This window comes from Accipiter gentilis, chromosome 2 (assembly GCF_929443795.1).
Source record: "Accipiter gentilis chromosome 2, bAccGen1.1, whole genome shotgun sequence".
Lineage (NCBI taxonomy): Eukaryota > Metazoa > Chordata > Aves > Accipitriformes > Accipitridae > Astur > Astur gentilis.
The window spans coordinates 15,558,297-15,585,749 of NC_064881.1; the positions used below are offsets into that span (position 1 = coordinate 15,558,297).

The 27,453-nt window shown below is 38.3% G+C and overlaps 1 protein-coding gene across 2 annotated transcripts; it reads left to right on the top strand.

The window, feature by feature from the left end:
• Positions 1 to 134: 134 nt before the first annotated feature.
• YTHDF3 (YTH N6-methyladenosine RNA binding protein F3) lies at positions 135 to 26,070 on the top strand. 2 transcript variants are annotated; one of them, XM_049819423.1, is made up of 5 exons: positions 135 to 496; positions 2,628 to 2,652; positions 8,101 to 8,186; positions 9,580 to 11,172; positions 22,710 to 26,070. In XM_049819423.1, the coding sequence occupies exons 1-5, from the start codon at positions 473 to 475 to the stop codon at positions 22,731 to 22,733; spliced, it is 1,752 nt and encodes a 583-aa protein (XP_049675380.1). In that variant the 5' UTR covers positions 135 to 472; the 3' UTR covers positions 22,734 to 26,070. The 2 variants fall into 2 exon arrangements, with proteins under 2 accessions (XP_049675380.1, XP_049675388.1); XM_049819431.1 differs by lacking the exon at positions 8,101 to 8,186 and having other exon boundaries at positions 437 to 496.
• The last annotated feature ends 1,383 nt before the right edge of the window (positions 26,071 to 27,453 follow it).

Consider the following 27,453-nt stretch of genomic DNA (forward strand, 5'->3'; position numbering starts at 1 on the left):
CGCGCTCGCCGCCGGGCGCCGCAGGCCCCACCCCCCCCCCCCCGCGCCATCGTCGTCGCTGCCGGGCGCGCGCGCGCGCGCGGGGCTGTTTCCCTCCCCACGTGACATGGAGGCGGGGACGGGAAGGGAAAGGTCAGTGGCGACGCCGGCGGAGGGGGAGCGGAAGGTCAGGGCGCCGCGGAGCGGAAGTGGGAGCCGGAGCCCGTCCGCCATTGTGGGGAAGCGGAGCCCAGAGCAGGGGGGGAAGCGGCGCTGCGTCCGGCCGGCCGGCTCCTTCCAGCGGGAACCCGATCGGCGGCGGCAGCGAGCCCAGGCGGCGGCGACAATCAGGCGGCGGCGGGGAGGAGGAGGAGGCGGCGGCGGCGGAGGCGAGCGGCGCGGCGGGCGGGCGGGCGGGCGAGCGGCCCCGGCGTGCGGAATCACTCGAGGCCCAGGCGGAGCGGAGCGAGGGGATCGCGGCTCCCCGTGAAGAATGTCAGCCACCAGCGTCGACCAGGTACCGGCCGTGGAGTGGCGGGGGGGGGGGGGGTGGGGGGCGGCCGCCCGCTCCCTGCCCTTTTCTCTTTCCCGGGCCCGTCGCTAGCCCCGGCAGGGGGGGGCGGCGGCGGCGGCCGGGCAGCCACCTGCACCTTCCCTCGCCGCCGGGGCGGCGCGGTTCGCGGCCTCCTCCCTCCCTCCCTCCCTCCCTCTTTCCCTCTGCGCCGCCATAGGGAGCGGCGATCAATCGGAGCCGGCGGCGCCCGGGATGGCGGGCCCCTTTCCCAGCCCGGCAGCCCCTATTTATAACCGCTGATCCGCGCCAGAGCCGCTCCGCCTCCCCGCCCGCAGGGCCCGCCGGCGCTCAGCCCCGCGCCTCCCGACCCGCCGCCCTGCCGGCTCGGGCCCCCGCCCGCCCGGCCCCCTTTGTGCTCCCGGCCCGCCGGCGAGCCCTGCCCGGCCAAGCCCCTCCGGGCGCCCGGTTCCTCTCTGCGCTCCGGCAGAGCCGCGATGCCGGGCTCCCCGCGGCGCCCGGCTCCCTCTCCTCGCCCCTGCGCACCCCTGATTCTTTCTGGCTCCTCGTCACCGCATCCCTTCGCTTCGTGCCTTTCTCTCTCCTCACCCACCTCCTCTCTCTTCGGGCCTCTGGCTTCTGCTCCTTCCCCGCGGCCTCCGCTTCTTCCAGCTGTTCTCCTCTGTTTCCCTCCGTGCGCTGTGCTGCACTTTTTTACTCGGTTCTTCGCGGAGCTTAGAGTACGTTGGTTTTGTGCTTTTTTTTTTAATCTTTGTTAGGCCTCTGCTGACCTTTTATTTCTGGCTGGAAGGTATTTTGTCTTGGTCTCTGCTTCCTCCATGGGCCTCTGCCACTCCTCAAAAGTTTTGGCCCTGCAGTCCCCTGCCCCCTTTTATTTTCTCTCTGTGCCTTTAATGTTTTGTTTCTTTTGTCTCTCTGCGTGCTCTCTAGTTTCCTTTTATGCACTTATTTCGAGCTCATTGATCTCTTAGCTTTTCACGAAGCTCTGTCTTCCACGAAGGCAGGCTGCTTCTTCCCAACTTTTTTAGTACCATGTCTCTTGTTGGTCTGTGCATGCCTTTGTGTCTGGGTTAGATTCGTCCCAAAAGATGAGTTGGGGTTTTTAAGGTTAGAGAGATTTTTCTCTGGTTTGGGGGGAGGGAGGTGACAAACCGGTGGAGCAGTGTTAAAACAGTCTTACGATAACTCTGAGACAGGTGCACAAGAAAGCAAGATGGAGGTGGTTGCCTTCTAAACTTTCAAACCTCTGAATACTGAGTTTTTCAGGACTAAAAATTGTTAGTGACGGAGCCTGGAGACTCACTCGTGCTTAGTTGTACATATGTGAGAAGATGAATTAGATTTTTCATGGGCTAGCATTTGTAAGCTATTTTATTTTGCTATAGAGGAATTAAGGATACTGTAACTTGTACTGTTACAGTGATTCTTAGTGCACGACAGATTAACAGTGTTTTGTAATGACTAATCCTGAAAAAAAAAAAAAAAAAAAATCCTCCTTAAGGTATTACTTCCTTGTGTGAAAGCTACATACACACTGTATCATTTTCTCAATGTAATTGCCTAGATGAGGAATGCACAACTCGTAGTTCAGCTTACCGTATCACTGTATATTCTTTTGTATATCTAAAAAGCAAGGCATTGCTGGTTATTCTTTGATAAGTACCCATCAGTCAACTTAAAAGATGACATATGATAATGAAGTTCTAATGAAGTTATACTACTGGCAGTAATCTTAAGCTGCTAACTTTCTTTGTTCTTTTACTCTATGCTTTGTTTATTGCTTGTATTTCTTGGGGAGGGGTGGCAATCAAAATTAATCTGTTGTTCAGGTTTTCAACACCATTTAAGCTTAATGTGCTGTAAAAGAATAGATTATTTCAATGTTTTTTGGTGAAATTTTTTCAATTTTAGAATTATTGTGTTGGGGTTTTTGTAATATTTTATATGACATTATATAGTATAATATTTTTATAATAGCATGTTTTAAATAATATTTTAAGCTGATATTTAAGTTGAAAAGAGCAGAATTGGCAAATAAATGGAATTACCCTCAAGTAAACATTAGAGGATTCTAACTGAACTTGCTTTGCTTTTTTTTCCACTTTCCTATATACAGAGACCTAAAGGACAGGGAAATAAAGGTAAGTTGATTTCTTGTATTTCTGCATAAAACTCTAATTTTGCTGTTTATGGAGATTAATATGTCTTCAGACAATTGTGGGATGAGAATGTAGCTATAGGATGTCTTTTATTTTAGCGCAAGATGACAGGAAATTGTGTGCCAAAATGTTATTTCCCAGCTTTTTTTACTGTGGCACAGTGGTACATCAATTTAAATTGTTTTATTTTGCAAATGAAGATTAATGTCACAAGTCAGACGATAACATAGCTATTTCTTTTTAGCTGACTTTGTGATATGCTTGTATAATCGCTTTGAGAGTACACCTTGGGCCTTTCTGTGCAGCGAATAGAATCAGTGTACTAGAATCATCAGGAAGAATCTTTTGAACAGCTTCCTTAGCTTGCGAGGCAATAGCCATGTGACTATTTAGTTACTCATATCTGTGAGCAGAACACATCACCTTCCTTATTCTCAGAAATTTGGTGGGCTTTTTTCTTCATTTTAGCGTCAGTATAGAATATTCTCTTGGTGTTTGTAGGCCTTCTGCTTTTCTACTTTTTTCATGTTTCTGTCAACATCTTAGTTTTTAAATACCATACTCAATGGGGTTTCTTCTCTCCCACAGAAACAAGGAACTAACTACTTAATATTCTTCTCTCTCAAATTCTTGGCAAGTCTGTTGTAAACAGCATCTCGGATTATATTTTGCAATTTATTTCTGGTCTGGAATTTGTTGTCTTTCATATAAAGACTAATGTTCTTTTTGGGAATTCTTTTTGCCTGATCACTACACTTGTGTCCCTTTAATTCTTAGGTGCTTAGCAAGCTGAGCTATAGAATAGCATGCACACAGCTATCTTCATGTGTTAATATGCTTATTATTTCTTCATGCAGTCAGGAAACTGGTGTGTTTTGTTTTGGGTTTTGGTTTTTTTATTTTTTTTTTTGCGCTCATATACTCTTTGCCCCCACTGTTCATTATCTGATCTGAACTAATCTAATTCTTCTCCGTGAACTGTCACTTAAGGTTATCCGCAGTGTACTTATTCTATTATTCTGTCTACGTGCAGATTATCTGCTTCTCATTACATATATTGCTTACAAGGTAGCGCATGGTTCCTGAATCTTGCTGAATTTGGCCTGTTCCTTTTAATTTCTCTTCATTCAGGGAAAAATAAACTTGTGTTTACCGCCTCAGACCTTCTCAGTTTGGTCATTTTTGATTATGTGTTCTCTCGTATTCTAATACTGCTACTCCACCACCCCCCCCCCCCCCAAACTGAAGCTTTTAACTATTTCTTTGTGTCTTTGAAATAGTTTGTGTTTATACTTTCCTACTTGCCCTTAAATGAGAGGAGAAGTCAGATTTATTTTAGCAAGTAGTTTGTGGTTTCACGTTCTTTGAATTACCATATCTCAGTTTTAGTGAGGTTAGAGATGCACCTATGAGAGAATCATACAAGTAGTTTTTGAACTATACTCCGTATATATGAATTGCAGTGAAAGTATTAAGCATTTCTGTTTGGGTGTTACGTTGCAGCTTGTTTAGTAGTGAAAATGCACAAGTCAGCTTTACTTAACTTATTTATGTTAGCGTATTTTTGTGTGCTATAGTTTGTAAATGCTGCAGAATGTTTGAATCAAAACACATCTCTTGGTTTGCTATGTAAAGATGAGATTTTTGCATTTCTGAACTTGGATTTTTATGGAGTGCATCCTTTTAAATAATGGATACTTACTATGTATTTTTTTGGTGAGACTATGACCTAAATGAAAACTATAGTGAAACAAAATGGTAATCTCCTCTATTCTGTTAAATTATTTGGTATAACATCTATTTAATGAAACTGCTATGATTTAGCATTACATTAAGGGGCTAGGAGATTAACGATGGTAGCAGAGTGGTTCGCTTTGGGTTAGAGACTTTTTCAAGAGGATAGATTAAGTCTGTATCAGGAATCCTTACTGACCACAAGTTAGCAGACAGTAATCTTTTTTCAGGTGTCATGATAGGTCCCAGCTTAAAGGAGCTTCGATGGAAGATGTGAAACTGAGTTAACAGACTACTCTGAAGTTGGTTCTGTGCATAAGAGTAATAATGTTAGAGGATGGTAAAAAGGTTACTGTCCACATGTCTGGTAGAGCATATGAGAGGATGTGAGTGAGCAGCGTTAAGAGGTGTATGCATGGAAATAGAGTACTTTTCATATTGAAACAAAAAATACTAGACCTGCAAATGACATTGGGAGGTAGCTTATTTGTATTGTCTAGGAAAATGTTTTTGATGCTTTATTCTAGTCGATTATAAATTGGTATACAGTGCTGTTTGCCTTGACCAGAATTTGTGGGATTGAAGTTATAGTGTGTAGAACAGTACTGTCCACCTGTTGTGTCAGATGTTAATGTTAGTATTTCAGAGATTTGAATGAGTAAAATATCCTATCTTGAAAGTTTTCTTATTCTACTTGTCAACTACTATACAGTTGACATAAAACATCAGAACTGACATCAATCAAATGATGTCTTACAGTGGCGTGGTGATAGGGAGAAATTGGCATTCCCAATACTCCTTCCTCCCCGTACCCCCCTTCTTTTGTTTGTTGTGCCAGTGTATCACACCTGTGATAGGAAAGTGCTGACTTGTGTTTACATATATATATATATATATATATATTGGTTTTGTAGTAGGCGTAAACATAAGCATTAGGTTTAAAACAAGAATGAAATGTTCATGTTGCATTTAGTGTTTATTCTCCACATTAATTAACGTGTAACGGCTTCTTCTAATGAAAATTTTATTCTTATGCCTTTGGCCATCATTTGTGCATCTTGCAAGTGGTTATTCAAAGGATAGTAGCAGTTAAAAGAATACAAGCTTTAAGTTCCTTTATTTGATGAGTTGTTTTTTCCCAATATCTAATTACTCTGTATGTTTTCACAGTGTTTGCAGAAGTATACAGTATTTTCAGGATTGGATTGATACAGATATTTTTAGTAACTGTAGATTAGTTTCGATTAGTAGTCTTCATCACTGCCCTGTTCAGTTGGAACACTTAATGTGAGATTTTGGGAATGAGGCATGTGTCTTAATCTGTTTGCTGTTGCTAAATGTGTGTGTGGGCTACCTTCTTCATTATTAACACGTTATGTAAAGGTAGAATGAAAAGCCAAAGAAACAAACTTCTAGTAATGCTATTTCACTGGAAAATGTATATATTTACTAGGAAAGATGTCAGTATAGGACTCTTGTGTCACTGACTTAAGATCTCAATACAGAATAAGTAAGAAGGAAGATACATTTCGAAGAATATTCTGTGTTAGTTGTAATGACAGACAAAAAAAAATTTCTCTTAAGTGACCTTTAGATACCTCTGAAACAATAAACACAGCAGATGCATGTTTTATGAAGATTAGCTGTCAGTATGAGGAGATTAATTTTGATAGGATTCTAGTCTCGACATGCAGCTGTTTATTCCTTTATTTGTGGTTGCATGCTTTTAAGAAACTTGTATGCCTCCATCTATGTTTTTCATTATAACAGAATTCTATTTAACATTTGTGCTCTCCGTAGTATTTCATCAAGTCTAAGCAATGGGCATGGCATGGACAAAAGATTTTGAGGCTCATCCCATGTGTGACTGGGCCAAATATAAAGAAGATAGCGTTCCAGCTCATTAATATGTTACCATTGTTTGGAAATTCAGGATGATTAATGACCTTAACTGAAACCCCTCATTTAGGGAAAAAACCCAAACCCAACACCTAATGTTAATTTAAATTTGGTATTTAATCTAGAAATACTGTTCTGTCAGGTTTTAAAACCCATTGTGCTCACCATTGCTGGTCATACTTGGCCGTAGCTAGTATACAAACGCACTGTGCCAGTTTGTAATAACTGAAGTGTCAAGTGTTCTGACTCTTAAAACTCCAGGAAGACATTCAAAACACAAGTTGCTTGATTTTTTTTTCCCAGATGCTTGCTTTAAAAAAAAATCTTGTGTTGTTTTGTGTTAAATCATGAATTTTCAGCTCTTTTTACTGCTGTCTGAAATGATTATTTTTTTCCAGAATTTTGGTTATTCCTTGTGATTGTATCTATCCCTTTGTCATTTTTTCAGCTAGCTTCATTTCCTGAAGGCAGTTTAGTTTAGGGGTGTTCAAGTCAAATGTGAAAAAAAAATTGAAGTGACTTGGTCCAGGCACCACTTGGTTTGCAATGTGAACTTTGGGTGGCAGACACAACCCACCCCCCCTCCCCCCCAATGAAACAGAAAAAAATGCACTCTTAAACACTACTTCCAACACAGTTGAAAGTTTAGTTACATGGTTGTATATAGCTTTCAGAAGTTTTTGCTAGAAGAGGGAGACTGCAGAGTCAGTTCTTAACTCAGTGTCTCCAGCTGTCAGAAAATCTGCTGGTTTGTTTTAACTTTTGCTGTCATGGTTTCTCAGTGCACCTTACTATCACTCTAAAACTTGTTTGTTTGTTGTTTGGCTTGTTTGTTGTTTTTGTTTGTTTTGTTTGTTTTTTTTCACTGAACCTGTTTGATAAATAACAAAAAAACTTGTATTTGGAACAGCAGTAATTTATTTTTGAGAAGAGGTCTTCATCTTCAAGTTGTATAATTGCAAATTGCTGGTTTAAGTCCCTGCTCTGCTTTGCACCATGGGAAACAATGGAACTTAGTAGAAATTTGTGCAACTTGACTTTGTTTGAATAGTAGCCTGGGGGAGGGTGGAGAGACGCTTCAAGTAATTTGGGCAACTGGAAAATCCCAGGTAGGTGTAATGCCTTGGATGAAATTAAAGGTAATAGGAGGCCAAGAAGAGCAGGTAGGAAGAGATTCCAGTGTATAGTGGCATATATGTTGGGAAAGGATTGTAATCACCCTTGGGGACTTTAGCTCTTGTTTCTGTTTTGCTGTGTACCCTCTGAGCTTCAGAGATGCCGCTAATGCAGTACAGTATAATATTTACGTAGGAAATACAGAATTAAATAGCTGAATAGTAGTGCCCTTTATGGTTGTCTTGGTGGGTAACTGAGTTTTGTCCTGGCAGGATAATGTTGTATGTTGCAACTTTCCCTGAACCTATTGAATATGTCTGATCTGGTTGGTCTGCACATTTGCACTTGGTCTGGTACTTCTGGAAACGCTGGATTTACTGCCTGTGCAAATAAGGTGTGCCTATAGTTTTTCCTCTGTCTATGGAGCTTAGAAAAGAACAGTCAGGAGCACTCTGCTCTGGTTGCCATCTTTCCAGACCTCTCTTGAGACTGATGGGGATCATCAATAGAACGAGCCATTTTCTTTAAATTTAGTAAAATGATGCTTAACAGTAATATGTTCAGTCTCGACAAAGCACAAGTAGAAGTATTTCAATGTGCAGGCGATTAAGGAGTGTTGTCAAGATTAAAAGCACAGCATAGATCTTCCAGAGAGTATACCTAATACAGATTTACTTTTAGTTTCAGTACAAAACGGTTCGATTCATCAAAAGGATGCAGTAAATGATGATGATTTTGAGCCATATCTAAGTAGTCAGACAAATCAGGTAAGTGAACATTGTTTACTATATTGAGTTAATTTTGGAGTTCAGCTGACTTCCAGACTTCATTAATTTTTGGATGATATTTCTTAGCTAGCATTACTTACTTGCCTGAATATCCATTGAAATATAATTTTGTGTCTTGTCTTGTCTTATCACATGATAACTTAAACAGGTAAAGTCTTTAATAATTCTGGAAAAGATTCAGTTAAAAAGCATGCTCTGATGTCTCCTGCTCTTGTGTTTGTGCTCTGACTTCAGAAAGATGCAGTTACAAGAAGCTTGAGGAAAAAAACAAACCCAGAAAACAAAACACAAACCCCAAACCAAAACCCCACACCTTACGTTTACAATGAAATCATCATAAATGGGATGCAGTTCAAAACAACAGTTTCATTGGCTCTGAGAAAATAGTAACTGCTTAGATGTGATTTCCTTTGAAGTTGGTAGAAGTAGCTCACAGTTGATGGCATAATAGATTGAAGCTTAATATTACTGGTATAACTCTTCTGCCAGGAAGTTAATGACTTGTTTCCAGAACTATGAATTGTCTCTAGTCAAAAAGTTAGTACTCATTAAATTAAGTTGGTAAGTTATAGTGGTCTTGAGAGGGGGAGAAAGCGCAAATTATTAAAAGGCATTGAGAATTTTGCTTGCCTTCCCATTTTTTTCAAATAATACATTAAAGAGGCATCAGGTAGAGGATGATGATGTGTGGTTTTTTCCCCCTCAAAACAACATCAAAAGTCATGTGGGGGTTGTCCTTCAAATGTGTTGGAGCCTCATCTTCTCAAGAAGTAAATACTGTGACTTCCCAGGAGTCTTGGGAGTGGAATTTGAATTTAGCTAGCAAACTTTGTTCTACTAGGCCACAGATAGTACTTAATGCCTGTTCTCAATAGTGTGGAAATGTTACAGTTTGATTGTTCTGCCTGAAACAAACAGGCATCCTTGCATCCTTTTCACTATAATATTCTCTGGCAGGTGTCTCTAATTAGAAGTGAGAAATTTGATGAAACTAAGAATAGCAAAACTTTAAACTATAGTTGCACCTATTTTCCTCTATTTATGAAACTGCAGTTGTTATGGCTTGTTTTTTAAAGTAGCTTGTTATTTTCTTGATACTGTTGACATGGAGGCATCTTAAGACTAGCTCAGTAACTGAAAATAAAGATAAAATATTACAAAAAATGACGCTTCTCAGTGCTTTGAAAAGGTCTTTGGAGGAAAAAATGGCCATATCTAACAGATACCTTGTTCATCTTTTATGTTGGGAGGAATGGTGGAAGTTACAAATGCATTCATATAAACCTGAAAAGTGTTTTGGACTTTATTACAGGGTTTTTTTGCCCTAAGCATAATTGTCTATATTGCTGATTTTTGTTTTATTTTCTTGCAGAGTAACAGCTATCCACCAATGTCAGACCCATATATGCCTAGTTATTATGCTCCATCCATTGGATTTCCTTACTCTTTAGGCGAAGCAGCATGGTCAACTGCAGGCGACCCTCCAATGCCATACTTGACAACTTATGGACAGATGAGTAATGGCGAACACCATTACATACCCGATGGTGTATTTAGTCAACCTGGGGCATTAGGAAATACCCCTCCATTTCTTGGGCAGCATGGATTTAATTTTTTTCCTGGGAATGCAGACTTCTCTACATGGGGGACAAGTGGATCTCAGGGACAATCAACGCAAAGCTCTGCTTACAGCAGCAGCTATGGCTATCCACCTAGTTCTCTTGGGAGAGCCATAGCAGATGGACAGGCTGGATTTGGCAGTGATACTCTGAGCAAGGTGCCTGGGATTAGCAGCATTGAGCAAGGCATGACTGGACTGAAAATTGGTGGAGATATGACGGCTGCTGTAACAAAAACTGTAGGTTCAGCTCTGAGCAGTACAGGTATGACAAGCATTGCAGCAAACAGCGTGCCCCCAGTTAGCAGTTCAGCACCTAAACCAACCTCATGGGCTGCCATTGCAAGGAAGCCTGCTAAACCTCAGCCGAAACTCAAGCCTAAAGGTAATGTGGGCATTGGGGGCCCTGCTGTACCACCACCACCTATAAAACACAACATGAATATTGGAACTTGGGATGACAAAGGGTCAGTGGTAAAAGCACCCCCAGCCCAACCAGTACTGCCTCCTCAGACTATAATCCAGCAGCCTCAGCCATTAATTCAACCACCACCACTGGTGCAAAGCCAACTGCCTCAACAGCAGCCTCAGCCACAGCAACCACAACAGCAACAAGGACCTCAGCAGCAGGCCCAGCCTCACCAGTTGCAGCAACAACAGCTGCAAAACCGCTGGGTAGCTCCTCGTAATAGGGGTGTGGGCTTCAGCCAGAACAATGGAGCTGGTAGTGAGAACTTTGGTTTAGGTGTTGTATCCGTCAGCTCCTCACCTTCTGGTGTGGAAGTGCATCCAGTGCTGGAGAAACTAAAGGCCATAAACAACTACAATCCCAAAGATTTCGATTGGAATCTGAAGAATGGACGTGTGTTTATAATCAAAAGTTATTCAGAGGACGATATTCATCGCTCCATTAAGTACTCTATCTGGTGTAGTACTGAACATGGTAATAAGCGCTTGGATGCTGCTTACCGTTCCCTGAATGGAAAAGGCCCACTCTATTTACTCTTCAGTGTGAATGGCAGTGGACACTTTTGTGGAGTGGCTGAGATGAAGTCTGTTGTGGACTACAATGCATATGCTGGTGTCTGGTCTCAGGATAAGTGGAAGGGGAAGTTTGATGTCAAATGGATCTTTGTCAAAGACGTTCCGAATAACCAACTGCGGCATATTCGCTTGGAAAACAATGACAACAAACCGGTTACCAATTCGAGGGACACTCAAGAGGTACCCCTAGAAAAAGCCAAGCAAGTGCTTAAAATAATTGCTACTTTCAAGCATACCACCTCAATCTTTGATGACTTTGCACATTATGAGAAGCGTCAAGAGGAGGAGGAAGCCATGCGTAGGGTAAGAAATCAATGTCATTATAGTAGCTCTCCTGTTTTTTCTGGTTTTGGAAACCTTGTTTTTCATACAACTGGAATTTCTGTGTGTGAGTATTGAATCAGAAAGTGGTGCTTTTTACCCAAGGTGTCTGTACTTGGTGTAACTGGGTCTTAATGAGAAGATTTAAGTTCTTGTAACTTCTTTTAACACAGGCATGTGTTTAACCACAATACTAACATAGGCCTACATAAGCAGACTTGTGACATGTTTTACCCTTCAAAGTAAGCAAAAACTGAATTGAGTGTATTACCTGTAACTGAAGTCTTCTAGTTTAGATTTTTATGGTTTCTGGATGTCACAAAAAGGACCTCAAGTTACAGGAGAAGTTTACTTTATTTGACATAACATTTCAATTCAAATTCTGCTTTAACAGAATGTTAACAGCATGATTACTGTGAAAAGCAGGCTTCCCCCTTGATTCAATTTGTCTTCTGTACAGTTGTGAAACATGGAAGTGATACAGTGATGACTTGTACAGTGTCGGAATCATTTTTTGGACATTTCTGATAGTGCATTTCCTAAAAAAAATTAATGTGTAGTTCATTTCTCCAAAGAAAAGTATACCTATGATAAATCTGTAGAGAAACTTTTAGTTTTGGAGGTATTTTGGAAAACCAGACAAGGGAAAAAGGCGTTTAATTTAAGGTGTTTTATAGGACTTGTCTACTTCGTTTTGTGTGTACTCTCCCTACTAATAACATTTATGTTGACCACCATATTTACTTTTGCTGTATTTTTTTTCTTTCCAGACTTGCTAGTAACTGTAAATAATGATTTGTCTCATGGTTAGAAACATTTCAGGAACTATTGTACCAGTTAGATGATGTGCAAGTACTCAGAAAAGGGAGTTTGCATCAGTGCAGTTGGTGGTAGTGCTCTCTGTTCATCTTGTCACACCATCTACTGAATAAACCTCTTCCCCCCCCGCCCCCCCCCCCCCCAAGTCTCTAGGGTTTATGCTAATTAGGGGCCTTGTGGGATGCAAAGTCCTGAATTTGTTCACTTCTTGAAGCTGCCACAATTCTAGCTGCATAAGAATTTCATATGCATCACAGCCCCCTTACTTCTCTTAGGTTTCTAGAACTGCAGTAGTTTTACCTCTCTTGTAAAGTGTGTTGAAGGATTAGGAATGTACATCTCCTATAGACTGGTGTCGTGCATATCCAAAATCAGTTTTGTAGTTTAATTGCACAGCTCTGCAATAAATTGTCATGTTGAAAGTTTTTTATTGTTTGGAGGCAAGATGAGTATCCTAGTTGGGTGTGTAATGCCTTTTGAATCTTTTTTCTAAAAAGAAAACTGAATATGCCCTAAATCAGTATTGTTACTTTCATGCTATCTTGATGATGGGAGGATGGGCTGCATTCTTAACGAGTATTCACTGTACAGGGAAAACTTTGACTTTTTCAGGCTTTATTACAACCTCATTGTGATTTTGGTAATGTTTCAGATGGATTAAGATTATCCTGTTTCTCTGTAGCTGTTGTGTTTCAGTATGTTCCTAATTTTTGATGTTTTAAGATGCTCCACAAATAACTAGTTTGCTTCCAAAGTATCTACTTTTGTGAAAAAACTTATCAAAGGAGTCATAATTCAGACATGCCCTAGCAACTCAGGAAGATAATGTGTTTTATTTGTGGTTTTGTTCCCTCAGTAGTAGATGAAAGCTACGAAATGTAATGGAGGGGGTAACATAGATTATTCGTAGTGTTTCTGTGTATGCTAAACTTAAAATTCAAAGTACTAAATTCATCATTTAGTAGGTCTCTAACTAGATGACTGTGATTATGCATATTTGTGTAATAAAGTAACATTGCTGTTTCCTTTATTATCTTCAGGGAAACATATAGTATCTGTATGAATCAAGTACTGAACTCTGCATTTCTCTGCTAAGTTACCTTTCCCAATGCTATTGAGAGAAAACATACTTGTCAGCATACTTGCATCGTGGGCACTGAGTCTTCTACAACATTGTACAAATTGGTTTTGTGACAAATTATAAAAAAAATACTTTCAGAGCTGCATATCTAGTTGTGAGGTTTTATCTTTGTAGAGGGATTTTGGATATGCCTGAGGCAAATGAATATGTACTTAAAATATAGGAAGTCCAAATTAAACTAATGACAGCTACTGACAGATCATCTTTATCATTCTTTTATGATTGGGTGTAGATCTTATACCTCTGGGTTTCTCCTTTTATCACACAGTATACAAACAACCTGTCTTTAAATTGTAAACATATAATTGTTAACTCTTTTATGATTCAAGAATAGTTTGGAAATGCAACAATCAGTATTGTAAACACTGGTTTATGGTTAATTGAGTAATCCTTTATTACCTAGTACCAGCTAGGCTTTCACGGAGCTGTATGTAAATTCATGCACTTTCTGCTGCCAGTAGAACTGTGTAAATTAAGTTCATCCCCATTTTCTGTGGCAATCACTTTGTTTACAGTGTTTTGGTCATGAAAAATGTGCTTATTGCTGTTAATAAAATATTAAATGCATAAAGCAGCAGTAGTCATTTATATGTTCCTTAAAGTTCAGTTAATGTTTTGTTGTTGCATAGGTGGTAACAAACTTTCATACAGCCAGTGATCTGGTAAACATAGTAAACAGCATATGATTTATGGATTTAATTTACTCTATAACTGTTCATCATTCCAGCTAACTTTTTAAAATAATTGGTTGTAAAAGTTTTTAATCTTAACAACTCAGGGGGATCAATAATTAATTTCCAATATGACCTAGCAGTACGTTTTATTAAAATATGGCAGTATACTTATAAAAGTGCAATGAATAATCTGTGATTAACAGAAGAAGAAACTTCAGTAACTTTGCCATTTGATAAAGGTTACTTGCAAATGACTATGAATAGTCTCTTTAAGCTTAAATATTAGAACTCTAGTGTCTATCACTGTTTGATGTGACCCTGGTGTGGGTAAGGTATCTACAAGTGGGGTTGGAAACAAATTTGTGCAGTAATCATTCAGACTTTTCTTACGGCTCAGGTTCCAGTGTCCTATTTTAAACATGCAAGTGCTGTGATCTTTCACCAAAGGAGCAAAGAATTCAGTGACATTTTTCATGAGTTCTGTCAGTAGTATATTAAAATACTCGGAAATTGCCTTAGTCCTTAGTTTGAACTACTGCTGCATGGTGAAATGTGCATATTTGTGTGCAGATTATTTAAAAATGTATTTGATTGGCTTTCAACAGAAGGCAGTAGCAGTAAGAGCTAAAAAAATGGAACAGAAATCTTAAAATATGCCATTTAAGAGCATGTAATGACATTAGGAAAATAAAAGGTATTGAAAAGGAAAAAAAAAAAAGAAATCTGTGTTAGTTGTGTACCTGATCTTCAGTAAATACATGGATCAAAATGAAATGTGTCTCTGAGTAAAAATGCAGTTGTTGGAAGGTTACAACTTCCTCACCCTCAGGTGGTGGCTTGTTAACCTGCAGCTACTTGTTGTCCTAGGGCTTCCTTTGGTGCTCTTTAGCGCAGAGTTGTATTTTTGTAGCATATAATGGAAAAAAATATCATGGTTCCATGCAACTGTAGAATGCTTTAGATTATTTTCTTCATGAGATAGTTCAGAAAAATAACTAATTTTTATCTGTGGGAGAAGACAGAGGAATTCAATATATATTTGTGTTTATCTAATTTACATTTGGAATTTTTATTTTCAGGAAGCCTTTAAATGGCAGGTAAATAAACATTTAAAATGTTAGCTTTCTCCTGTTGTACTACATATCTTGTAATAGGAATGCTGATATAGCTAAAATTTTCTTACTCTCAAAAGGAGTAATTTCCCCCTCCCCCTTCTGATACTGATGTAACTTTTGTTTCTCTGATAATTGGGTCATGATCAAGCTGCAGTGTTAAGCAGTGTAACTCCTTTCTATTCCAGGACACTGCTGACTTTATGTTTAATTTGATATTTCTTGAAAATATCTTAAAGGAAAGAGGGAAGTGAGAAAATGTCCATTAAGAGTGAACTGTAGACACTTCATCCTCCCCTTACCCCCCCAACTGTCAACTCCTAGGTTATAATGTCAAAGTCAGATATAGATCCATCCACAGTCCTTGTACAGGTCAGAGAAAACAGGTAGTTGATGAACTTTTTAAATGTAGTGAAATGATACTTGTACCAGTTGACTTTTTAAAGTTTGTGTCTTTAGATCTAAAAGAGGTTCAAAACAGTAAATGAAACAGGTTGTGTAGTATCTTCAGAAACTTGTGCATTTCCTGTATGCTTTTGATGTTTCAAGGGCCATTATTTTGCAATTTCCTTGAAGTTGGTGTTTATCTACAGTTTCATCTTCACAAATCAAAGTGATATAGCATGCGTCATGTCTGCTTTAAGAAAAAACAATATGGTCAGAAAGTAGAAACAGAAGATACATTTTTACTCCTTTGATAATCATAAAATGAGTATGTGCCCCTGGTCTGGGGAGAAGACGATTACTTGGAGCTTGAAGAATTTTAGTCGTACTGATCCAGAATTTTCATCCCATGATGCTGTGCTTATTTGCTATGCCTTCATTTGCTTTTGCATCTTTAGTCTTTTGGAAACAGTTAAAAATGACCTGCAAGTTCTCTTGTTATAGACACATAGATTTCAAATGTGCCTGTTTTCTGTGCATTTGATAGTCAATTGTTTCTGTTCAGAGGTAGGGTTTAGAATTTGTTACAGGATGGGGATACTATAGAGAGGTCTGGATGTTAAAATATGGTCTTGTATAGAGTGACTCTCTAAGAGTTTGAGTAGTGGTGTGGCCTGCATTACTCTAGCAAATGAAAAGATGGTGCAATAGGAAAAGTGCAATACTGGAGTGTTGAACTAAAAAGTTGGAATGTAATTAAACTCACAGGTGGTCTTAGTTTATAGCGACACTTGCATGGATCTTGTATTGTTTTTCTTTTTGGTTTGAAATTCCTACTTGCAAAATCAAGCTTACGGTGTCCCTTCTTACAGAGTGAATTTAAATTCTCTACTCTGGGACTTGAAAGGCCATTGCTACTGTAAAATAGGGACCCCTATTGGAAAAGCTAGGTATATCAACCTAATGGTCTACCTTAATGCTCAAGAGACCAGTCATTTTTGGAATCTAAATTCTTTAGTGTTCTTAAATATGAAGACTTCCTAAGACAAGACTTCAAACTTGAATTGAGCTGGATCTGTGACAGCTCTACCTTTTCTAGATGCTGTGTCTCTAAGTTGTAGTTTTTAAAGCAAAGGAGTAATTCTAAATCTCTTATTCCAGAGCAAAAGCAGAACCTTGACTATGCATGAAAAGCTGTTAAAAGTCATGCAGTAACCTTCTGCTTCCTGCTACATCTCCTCAGATTGCACTGCTCTATTAAGAACAAATTTACTGGAACACTGGTGCTTTTCCTGCAGTTTGCAGGAAAGAAATATGCCTGCATATTGCAAGGGAGTTGCAACCTGTGTGACTCTCTATACAGTACTTCAGCCTTGCTTCATTGATTTGTACCACAGATGGGCTAGTTAGCAGAAACTCCAGTGAACATTGCTGGTGATGCTTTGCTGGAAAAAATGGCACTTTAAAACCATGCAGATCTGTTTCTGTAGATTCAGTTGAAGTAGGATTGTTTAAGTTTTCTATCAAAATTGATTTGCTTTAACCTTCAGATTTGTCTAGTTGAAATGATACATTACAAAATTTGTATCAGATAAGCGGTTTGAGCCCACTTCTTTGTGAGCAGCTTTTCAGAGGTCTGGTAGTGTACTTAATATTGACAGGTAATTATAATTATTGTTTTGCTTCTGTACCTAGGGATTATAGTCAGTTGTGAAAAAGTAAACATAAACTTGCATGTTCATTGCACTTTCATATAGAAAATAATGATAAACCAAGATAAAATAAGTTCATGTTTCCTCATGGCAGACTGGAATTTGAGTTACGCGTGTGCAGAGAGCATGAGACTTAAAGAAAAATTGTCAGAGAAATTCTTCCCCAGTGTATTTTGTAGGCCCTCCAGTGGATGTCATTTCCCTTCCAATGCTACTACAGATTTCTTAGCAGAGCAATTAAGTAAAATCATCTTGTTGTTGCCCATGGGCATCTGAGAAAAATTAGCAAAGGTGTCAGAGCCATCTTTCTGCTCCTTTTGCTGGGACAGTGATCATCACAATGCAGTTTCCATAGACGCAGTTAGAAGCTATCTGTTTTCAGTCTTCAAAAGCTGATGTTACGCTGTGAGCATTGTTAACAATACTGAGGATCTACAAGCTTGATTTTTTTTACTTTTTAATGAACTTGCTGAAATGGCTGTCTTGTAGCTAATTAAAATCTGATATTTCAATGTGTAATGATGTACAGCACTGAAAGGAAGCACTTGCTACTTGTAGTTAAATTGGCCGATTCATCATTGAAAGTATCCACCTGGGGAGACAAGACTGGAAGGCCTTTTCTGGCTCATGGAGTTCAAGCTTGGTTTCTGCAGAGCATTTCCTCATTGTGTTTTATCATATGATATCTTTAAAGTAGTTGGATTTCTTTCTCCACCTCTGCCTTCTGAATGTTTGTACCTTGTTATTTAGTGTGCTGTGGAATTTCAGATGTGGATTAAGTTCTTATTGTCTTTGTCGTTACCATAATAAAATAATATGGTCTGTCCATGTTTCACTAACAATGCATGTATCTGCTTAAATTTAAATTTATTTACCTTTTTACTGTAATTTGTTCACATTTTACTATTGCTAAGTATGTTTCAGAGACTGAAATAAGTAAAATGCCATCAAAACTAATAAGAAGAATAAATAATTTAGAAGGCTAGGTCTTGTAGTTTTTCAGGCTTTCTTAATGTTTATATGCTTGAAAGCCTTATTTACACTCTGGAGTTCAAATGATCTGCAGCAGCAAGGTCTCAAAATGAGTATTAATTCATAAGGCTTACCAGAAGGAAGTGCTCTGGAGTTGTAAAACATTGTTTGACTTCCTATGTTGACTTTGATTTTTTTTAATTTGAGCCTTGTATTTTTCATGTTGGGATTAGAAGAAAATGAGTGTTTAGGGAGGGGATGGCATCTCCACAGGAAAAATTTCTAGGTCCATGTAAGGTTTCTAGAGATCCTTCCCATCTGATGCTTCCTTCCCATCTTCCCAGAATTCCCAGAAGAGCTTCTTGGAAAAATGTATTTAAATATTTTTATCTGGTTTTGAGGTAATCTCTGTCTTCAGGAGATTTACCCTCTCTGGTTTGGAATTCAAGAGTGAGAAGTTAAAAAGGACCTTTATTTTACAAAACTTCAAAGTTTTAGTAATGTAGTTTATATTAATAGCCAATGATATCCTTGTCATAAATGGAGAAAACTCTTTCTAGCATTTTTCAGTTTTCTCATTGTGGTTCTCAAGCACTAAGGTCAATGTTTATGCTGTCATAGCTGTAATGGTACACTGTGGTGCAATAAACTGCAGATTATGGCTCACGCCATTAGTAAATGAGATTTCATGAACTTTGCTGTGGCTGCTTCTCACCACCTCTACAGCTGTCTGTTCTGCCTCTGCCAGGTGTTCCTGCCCACGCAGCAGAGTTGGCAGAGGAGATGTGTGCCTGTGCCTCACTTCACAGAATGCAGTCTGACATGTTAGCTTACATTGCAGATGAGCAGGGCTTTTAAGTTGAAGATTAAATTGCAGTTTGCAGTGAAGCAACTAAGATGTGCTACACGTTCCCTTCTGAAGCTGCTGGGAGAATGCTACCTCTTGGGAGAGGGGCAAAGCAGTCAGCTTCAGGCATAAACGTTTTAAATATGGCAGTAAGGTGCAAAAGTTTGGCAAAATTCTGGGTTTTTTTGCAAGTATAGCCAACTGTGCTGGAGGTGAGTGTGTGTGTGTGAACTCTGCAATTTGCCTGTGCATGTTTGCAATCCTGGATAGCTTTCAAAATGGGCACCTTGAAATGCTTGCACTTGATGAATTGCTATAAAAAAGCAAAAGTCCTTCTTTCAAATCCACCTTCCCTCACCTTGAGCTTCAGTTTGTGGGATCTTTGGGGGAAAAAAATAATACAGCTGAGGACTGTAGTAGCTTGTTGGGTTTAGGCTACCATTTACATTTTTGCTACTTACAATCAGGCTTTTTCATTTACCTTCTTTTTTTGACAGAAAAATTCCAAAAGTCAGTGTTATGGGCACCTCAGTAGTTTCTTTCAAATCAGATCAGGAAACAATTTTGTCACTTTGAATTTTGAAATTTTGTTAGCATTGAGATTTTATTAAATCTGAGGATAAATTGCAGCTAGTTTTCAGCAGAGGATCATTTTGATTATTGCTTTGAATTCAGAGAACTGAAATTTGGAAGTAAGTCAGCCTCTCAGTTCAGATCAAGTTAATTCCATATTTTTGTACTAGATCGACGCATGTTTCTGAGGCCCAAGCATTTTCAAGTTCACCTTCACTTAGTTTTGTCAGGTTGTGTCAAAAGTTACTTGCATGTGTGAAAGCTGCTCACCACATGGTCTGCAGCTGGCAAGTACCTTTAACCAGCCGATACATTCCCACATTGTTCTAATTCTAATGGTACTTAATTTCCGCGTCCTGCTCATAAACTCCCTCTAAAGTTGGGTAACCTCATCCTGGTGAGCTCTGAAGTGAAGTTTGGCAGGGAACTTAAATTGACTGGAGAAGCTTTTTATCCAAGAGCATTGCAAGAGATGTGGCAAAGGTTTTGCTCATCTGAATGTAATAAATGAATAAGAGATGTTGGGTGAAAGGCAAATGTTAGTGGAATCCAGTCTGTTATGCTGGAAACTTCCTCTGCTCTGGTGGTGGAAACCTGCTGGTGATAAAGTCTTCTGCTAGTTTGTCTATAATCACTGTTTATACAAAAACAATCAATCAAACAAAAGCCACCCAAAAACTCAGAAGAGGAATACTTTTTGAGATGGGAAAAGGCAGTGGTAGCGACTGTGATCTGACCAACAGCTGTGGGGAGGATTAGTGTGCTTTTGAGTTTAATACCAATACCTGCATTTTGAATAAATCAGGTTTTCTCTCTGTCTGTTTTGCTGTAGAGTGCCAAATGTTACTGATACCAATAAGAAGAATGTACTGTTCACTTGCATTGAAAAATGTCAAGTTTGTATGTCTGCTTTAAGTATATAAATATAAGTATAGTAATACGTAACTTGAGACTACAGGAAAAGTGTGCTGGTGTTACTTTGAAGCCTTTTTCCTCTGTAGAATTAAAAATGGACTTGAAATTTGCAACATCTCCTTTATTTCATCCATTGGAAGCAGGTAGTCAGGATATCATTCCCTTTCTGTTTTGAATTTTTATGAACTTAAATGCCTTTTGAGTTCAGGGGCTACACAAAGCACATGGTCAGTCCGTTTACTGTGCAGCAGTTTGTAATGCAGAGAAGCTTTCTACATGGCTTGACTCAGTGGTTACATATGTAATGTTTGCAAATGGACTGGAATAGGTGATTTTATCTGTATATAGGTAGAATTCAAAATTGTTAAAATACTGAGACTTCATTACTTAACATCACAGTTTCATAGGCTCCTACTTAATACTGCAGTAGTGTTTCTCAGCACTTTCTGCAGTTCTTTCAGTTGAAGTCGGCTAATAGTAGAGGAATAATCTGAGATGTGCATGAGCAGGCTATTTTTGCATGCCTTACATGCATAGTGAGGCATGAGGCCAGTGATATTCTGTTTTCAGCCTAGATGTGAGCTCTTGTCAGTCATTAATACAAACTGATATGTTACTATCAATCTTGCATTTTAAAAAGAGTACCTTACTATGAAAATATTAGTCATGTCTCTTTGAACTAGGAAAAAATGATTTCTGGCAGAACAGCGCAAGTATCGCTCTCGCTTTAAATATACTGAAGTTTTGCCCTAGAGAATGTCCAATCTTAGATATACAGCTGCTGGGACTATGAGCTGCTTATTGTGAGCAAGAACTCTGTGTGAGCTTTGCTTTTTTGGTGTTCACCTTGAAGCAACTTGGAGGTCTGTCTTGGAGAGGACTAGATCATCAGCTGTACTCTAATAACCAGTATAAATGTTATGTATCCTCTTTCATTATAGTGTCTTTTTGTCAGAATTTGGGTTCATATGCTAATTTGCACTTTTCCTAAATAGTTCTAGCATAATAAAGTTTCAGCATGGTATCAGATAGAGTGGTTTTGAAGTCATTGTTCAAATGCCCCCTGGTTTATTTTGGTTTTCCCTACTATGTTTATGTTCCATTTATAACATGCTGTGTAATGCATTAGTAATAAAAATACTGGAAATGAGGGTGTTTTTCCTCTTTTATATGGGGAGGGAACCTACCTCTCTCCATGAAGGTGTTTTAAAACATTTCTGTAACGTGATCAGTTGTACATATTAAGAAAGGAAATGCTATTGGAAGGTAAATTCTTAGTTTCTTAGAGTCAAACTACAGTGTCTTTTTACAGTCTGGAAGATACATAATGAAGGTAATGAGATATGGTTTATTGATCTGTTTTTATTTTTTTCCTAGAGGTAGTCATAATGTCTATGTGTATGTTTATCTTAACAAAGAGAAAATGGAGGATGATGATAAAGCACTGAAAATGTTATTTACTCTGTTAGACTTGTAATACAGAGGAAGAATTTGTTAGTCCCTGATAGAGATACAGTGCAGTTAGTATTTTTAGCTCTTAACCGTAGAAAGTTGTTTATCATTGTTTGTATTACACAGATGACGTTACAGACTTTGTTCCTTTGCACCAAATGCAACATCTCGCAGTGCTGTGAGGTCTTTGTAGTGAATATGGTTTTGACTGCGACTCATGCTTGCATTCAAATGGGTTTTTTTCCAGCCATTCCTACCTCACTGGGTTTGCATTTTGCTATTAAAAGTAATTTCTAAAAAAAGTATGGATGGCTTTTTTTAAAAAATTATTTTTCTCGCCATTTGAGCAATGTGTTTGTATAGAGGAAGAGGTAGTGGGCCAACTTGTTCCTTTACCTTTTGATCTTAAGAACATTGCAACATTTTACTATAGGGGGCCTTGAATGAGATACCTGGGAATATGAGCTTTACTTTTTCAGGGATATAATGGATGGAGAGTAGTATATTTAAATATTCACACAGAGCATTTTTGAACAAGTTAAGTGGAAGATTTAGGGTACCTCTTGCCTTGTTTGTAGGTCCCTTGGTCTCCTTACTCAGTTCACTTTGTGCAATATATTTTATCGGAAGTGATTTGAAAGTAATGTTATAAACCCTTTTCTTTTTGATAGCTGTTTTTTTGGAACATATTTGCCTTTGAGTTTGACATATACTTCTGTGTTTCTTTTTAAGAAGTTGACTTGAACTAGATATTTCATGTTCCTGAAAAAAGTGAAGCTTTTTCCTTGAAAGCTTGTTGCCTGATTTGGAGAAATTGCAAGTAATGCAACTGCTCTAATGAGACGAAAGCAGATAATGTTGAACTGTGTGTATTAACATGATTTTCCTTTTTGTTTTGTGTTTTGTTTTTTTTTTCAGGAGAGAAATAGAAACAAACAATAACTATATGGAGATGTCCTGCTAGAATTACAACACTAATGATGTAGACTCTGGAAATGCCTAATATGTCTAAGAAGACGTTATTAAAGCTTTTTTCTGCTTAAGGTGACATCTTTGAACACTTTAACACAAAATTGACTCTTCTTGTAATGGTTCTCATCAGTGCATCTGCCCTTATACTCTCTCACCAAACACACTTGAGAACTGTACCTTCGTCAAGCACTTTCTGTCCTGAAGCTTTTACCAGTATCTGCTGTCTTTTGTATTTATGCATCCTAGCTAAGGCACAGGAGACCGAACGAATGCAAGGATTCATTAACTCTTTGAATTTGTTAAATACTAACATTTAACCATTAGAAGTGGTTCAATGATGTGAGATTCACATTGCTTCAACTTAATTTTTTCTTTGTTGTAGTTTTTTTAATTGTCAGTTTTTAGCTATTCAACAGATTAAAAGCAAATCATGCCATATTTAGTCCTGGAGTAAAACTCAAGTCTAAATGTTCATGTGAAAATTATTGTAGTAATCTTTTAATATGGCAAAGCAACTTTAAGCTGCAGTTTAGCCAAATGAAACGTAACAAAATTATATTAGAATGACATTTCCCTTGTTTCAAACTGTTTGGTGTAAGAGAATATTAATATGCAGCTTGGTGGACACCACCAGTTAATGCACATTTCTTTTTTTTTTTTTTCTGTAACATGTATACTGAAAAAAGTGCATTTGTCTGAGGAACTGTTTGTTTGCTACCACTCAATGAATCTCAGTTTTGAGTAAATGTACCTCAGTCTAAATCAGACTTTTTATGACCTTTATAACTACATTTAAAATAATCTTTAATTCCTATTTCTGGGTGTTTGCAAGCCTGACAGATTGCTATCATGAAAGTGAAAATTTACTCCTCTAGGTGATTCACTAGCTAAATAAACATAATTCTTGTTTAGCAAGCATATACTCTGTTTCTCAAATTTTTTTGTTTCATTGTCCCAACATCCAGGTGTTTTTTCCCCTATTCGAAAATATTTTGAGAAAAATACTTTGATCCATGGATATGACATTCATAGCCATGTTAACATGATTTTTGTTAGAACCATGCAACAAGAATTTTAGAATACATATTAAACTGGGTAATTCTATACTAGTTTTTAACTTCTAAAAATTATATCTTTTGTTTCATTTTATATAGCAACACATTCTATCTGCTGGAAGAGAATATTAAAAAAATGTTAAGCGGGTGTATTGACTGTACAAAATACTGAACAGCCTGTACCAAACTCCAGGGATAGCTTTCTCTTTTTAGAACGGCAATGTAGAAGTCAGATATGTTATAGCTTAAAATAGCAATACCACATATTATTTGAATGTGTTTCATGTCTTGCTGTCCAACACAGATGTTTATATTGTGTTTTGAGTCCTTCATTTACAGATTCTGGCAATCAAAGTTCTGGAACTTAAGTGGCAAAGGTTTGTTTTGAATACAGACTATTTTGCTATGTTTTACTTTCACTCTTCTTAAGCCCCTTGCACTCTTCTAACTTTGCAGACACAAAAAGTTCAGTACACACTTATTCCTTGCTCATTATTTAAAGTATTGTTTGAGACTGCGGAGTAGCAGATATGAATCTTAATTTTTACTGCCAGTGTTCTGGAAGCTCAAAAGTGAAGGCACTCCCATATTTTTGAGAAAAGAAGCAATCTCACTTAAATGCAGATGTGTAACAAATAGCGAGTGGGGTAAGGGAGGGATAAGCAAAGTGCATATTGTAAGAGGAGACTAGGAGATAAAGGTTTCAAGCCCAAACCCTATGAAATTTGGCTTGAGCCCAAAAATTGCTGCTTCCATGCATATCTGTTTCTTGCTAACAGGTTTTATAGCTATTTGTTTCCCTCTGTTGGCTGACTTATGGATTACTGCCTATTATTCCAACTGTCATTGATCAGTTGAAGTGGCAAAGGTCAGTGTTGTGAGTCCAAAAAAATGTAGTCCTTCCGATGATCCTTCAAAGGATCAGCATGTTTCTCCTTCTTTGTTACAAAAATATCTTATGAAAATGCACAGAAGTTTCCAGTTAAAAGAAAGCTACTGTTAAGAGTCAGGCATTCAGGAATTGATTGCATGTGCAACCTTTAGTTTGCTTCCACTGCAGTATTCATATTTTTGCAGGCTTTGTTAGTATTTCCTGCTTTACCCCTTGCCTCTTTTATTCTAATAGCATGAGCATTGCTCTTGGTTTGAATCAGGTTTAGTATAAAGTGGGTTCATCACTCTGTTGCAGACTTTGAAAACTTGGAAAATGAGACAGGATTGCGAGAGAAGGAGGTGATCACGTTTAGAGAGCTGTGACAATTCTTACGCTGTTCCAGGATTGTTAGCAAATCTACAAATAGAAGAGTGTCATTGCTGATGGTGTTAGTCATATTGTGACTGATTTGCCGACTGCTGAGAGTTTAGTATGTGCAGCTGAAATTAAAAGGAATTTTATGTGCATATAAAGTTCTGTAAAAATAGTATATAACATTGTAAAATCAGCTATGGAGTGCTGTACTAGTTAATGGACATGTGAAACTTCTAGCCTTCAGCTTCCTTATGCACGAGTTCTTTTCCTCCAGAAAGAAAAGGAATGGTGCTTAATATCTCAAATAAATGTAGAAATACATTTTTTTGGTCTGATTTTTCAATACAGTGAAGTTGTTGTAATGGCTGCTTGCTAACTTGCTAATGGAGGAGTCAGTGGAACCCTTTTCTGTTCCTGATACCTCCTCCTTTGTGTCAGCATTTGTTTTCCTGTGATCCATACTGAGTCAGTTCAAGATGTTTTCTGCTGGTTTAACAGTCTGGGCAGTTCTCTGTGAGGTTAGATGTTTAGAAGGGAGATGGTGGGAGGGGAAAGAAGGAGATTTGTCCTTTCAGAAGCAGGTACTCACTGTTGAATAAACTTAGCTGCACTATAACTACACACCTGTGGGTTGCTGAACTGGAGATGCAGCAGAATGTTTAAAACTGGGAAAGGCTCCCAAGAAAAAAAAAATCAGTCCTGTATTCAGTGTAAGATTTCAGTAGTGTACAGTAAGATATGATGTTATCACACACATTTAGTGATAGGAGGAGGAAGGAAGAAATACTGAGTATTTTGCATTTTGACTGCTTTTTCCACTTTGAAGAGACCTGAGAACTCATGTAGTAATGTTATTGCTGGAAGGCTTTTCTTACTAAAACAAGTGGGACAAATTAAAGTTGTATGATCTTTGCTAATCTGAGTCTCTCTTGACTTTGTAACATCAGCATCTTAAACATAAGGGTTTTTGTATTTGACTTCGACAAGAAATAACTCCTGTCAGTTGAATGCTCAGGTTGCTGGCTTAAGGAAAACATGGGCACTACTTTATTTTGAGGGACTTGAATTGGGAAAAACTTGATATTTACAACTAGACACATTTCATTGCTTCATGACTTTTGCTATTCTAGGTTCTTCTTTTTGGATACTCTGGCAGTTTCATAATGCACTGTCTGCAGAATTTAGATGCAAAAGCCCCTTGCCAAAATGATTCTCATCCCAGACAAATCTGTGGCACTGAACAAAAGATAGTGTTGAGCTCTTAGTCAAGTGCAAAAAACCATAATATTTAGGAGGAAGCATCTTAAATATTTTTCCACTGTTTAGTCAAAGTTCTATTTTGAAGTTGCTTTCTATTTCATAGCAGAATTTACACACTTCAAATATATTCTGTAAAAAAAGAAGTTTTAAATAAACTGTTTTGATGTGCAGGTGTCACTGCATCTTTCCTAGCTAGAAGTGAGTTGAAGCAACAGTGTTTTGAAATCTGTAAGTAGCAGTTACCTTAATTTTTCAAAATTGGTGGCTCTTTCACCTGAAAGATATTTACATACTGCAGCTGATTCTAGTGCAGTGAAAATCCAGTGTGGACAGCTTTCAAATTCTCTGCGGCACTAATTTTTTAAATTAATAATTCTAGGCATTCAAATGCAAACCACCCTTTAGGAATGGATTTTATGTTATTTTCAAAGCCATTTGAATTCATTTTTCCTACCATTTTGTTAAAGAAATACAGACAGATTTTCAGTGTCTGTCTTATCCTTTTGCCAGGTGAAGATCCATATTAAGAGAGATTAAGAGAGCAGTTCTTTTCAGTTGCAGCAAAACCTTGGTTTAGATTTACTGGGGGTTTTTTGTGTGCATTAGAGTATGGTAACTTGGATGAGAATTCTTTGGCATGAGAATGACCATTTAATCTGTTTGAAAGTTTCTGTGAAAGTAACATGTTCACATCATTATTTATTCTGGTTTCAGCCTGACACATCCACCATAGTTAGCGTGGGAGGGGAAAGAATTTCTCTATGGGTTTGACTTCATATAAAATTAAAATATTAGTGTACAGCTGGCATGTTTTCCTCAAAACATCTGTTCTATACTGTCTGTTCTACTTTATATATTTTAATAAAGTGCATTTTAATATGATGAAAATGGACCTTTCAGTTCACAAAGTTAAACTTGAATCCAGTCCAGGCTTTTGACAGTATTTCTCTTTGCATAATAATCCGGATGATTTTGGTGTCCAGGGATGTCTAAGCCAAATATTAATAATAAAACTTGCTGTTTGTTAATATAAGGGGCTGCATAATGTTTGTGTTACCTGTTCTTTTTTGACCTTGTCCTTCCCCACAAGTGGAAATTCGACAAACAGAAGTCAAACACCAGTTGG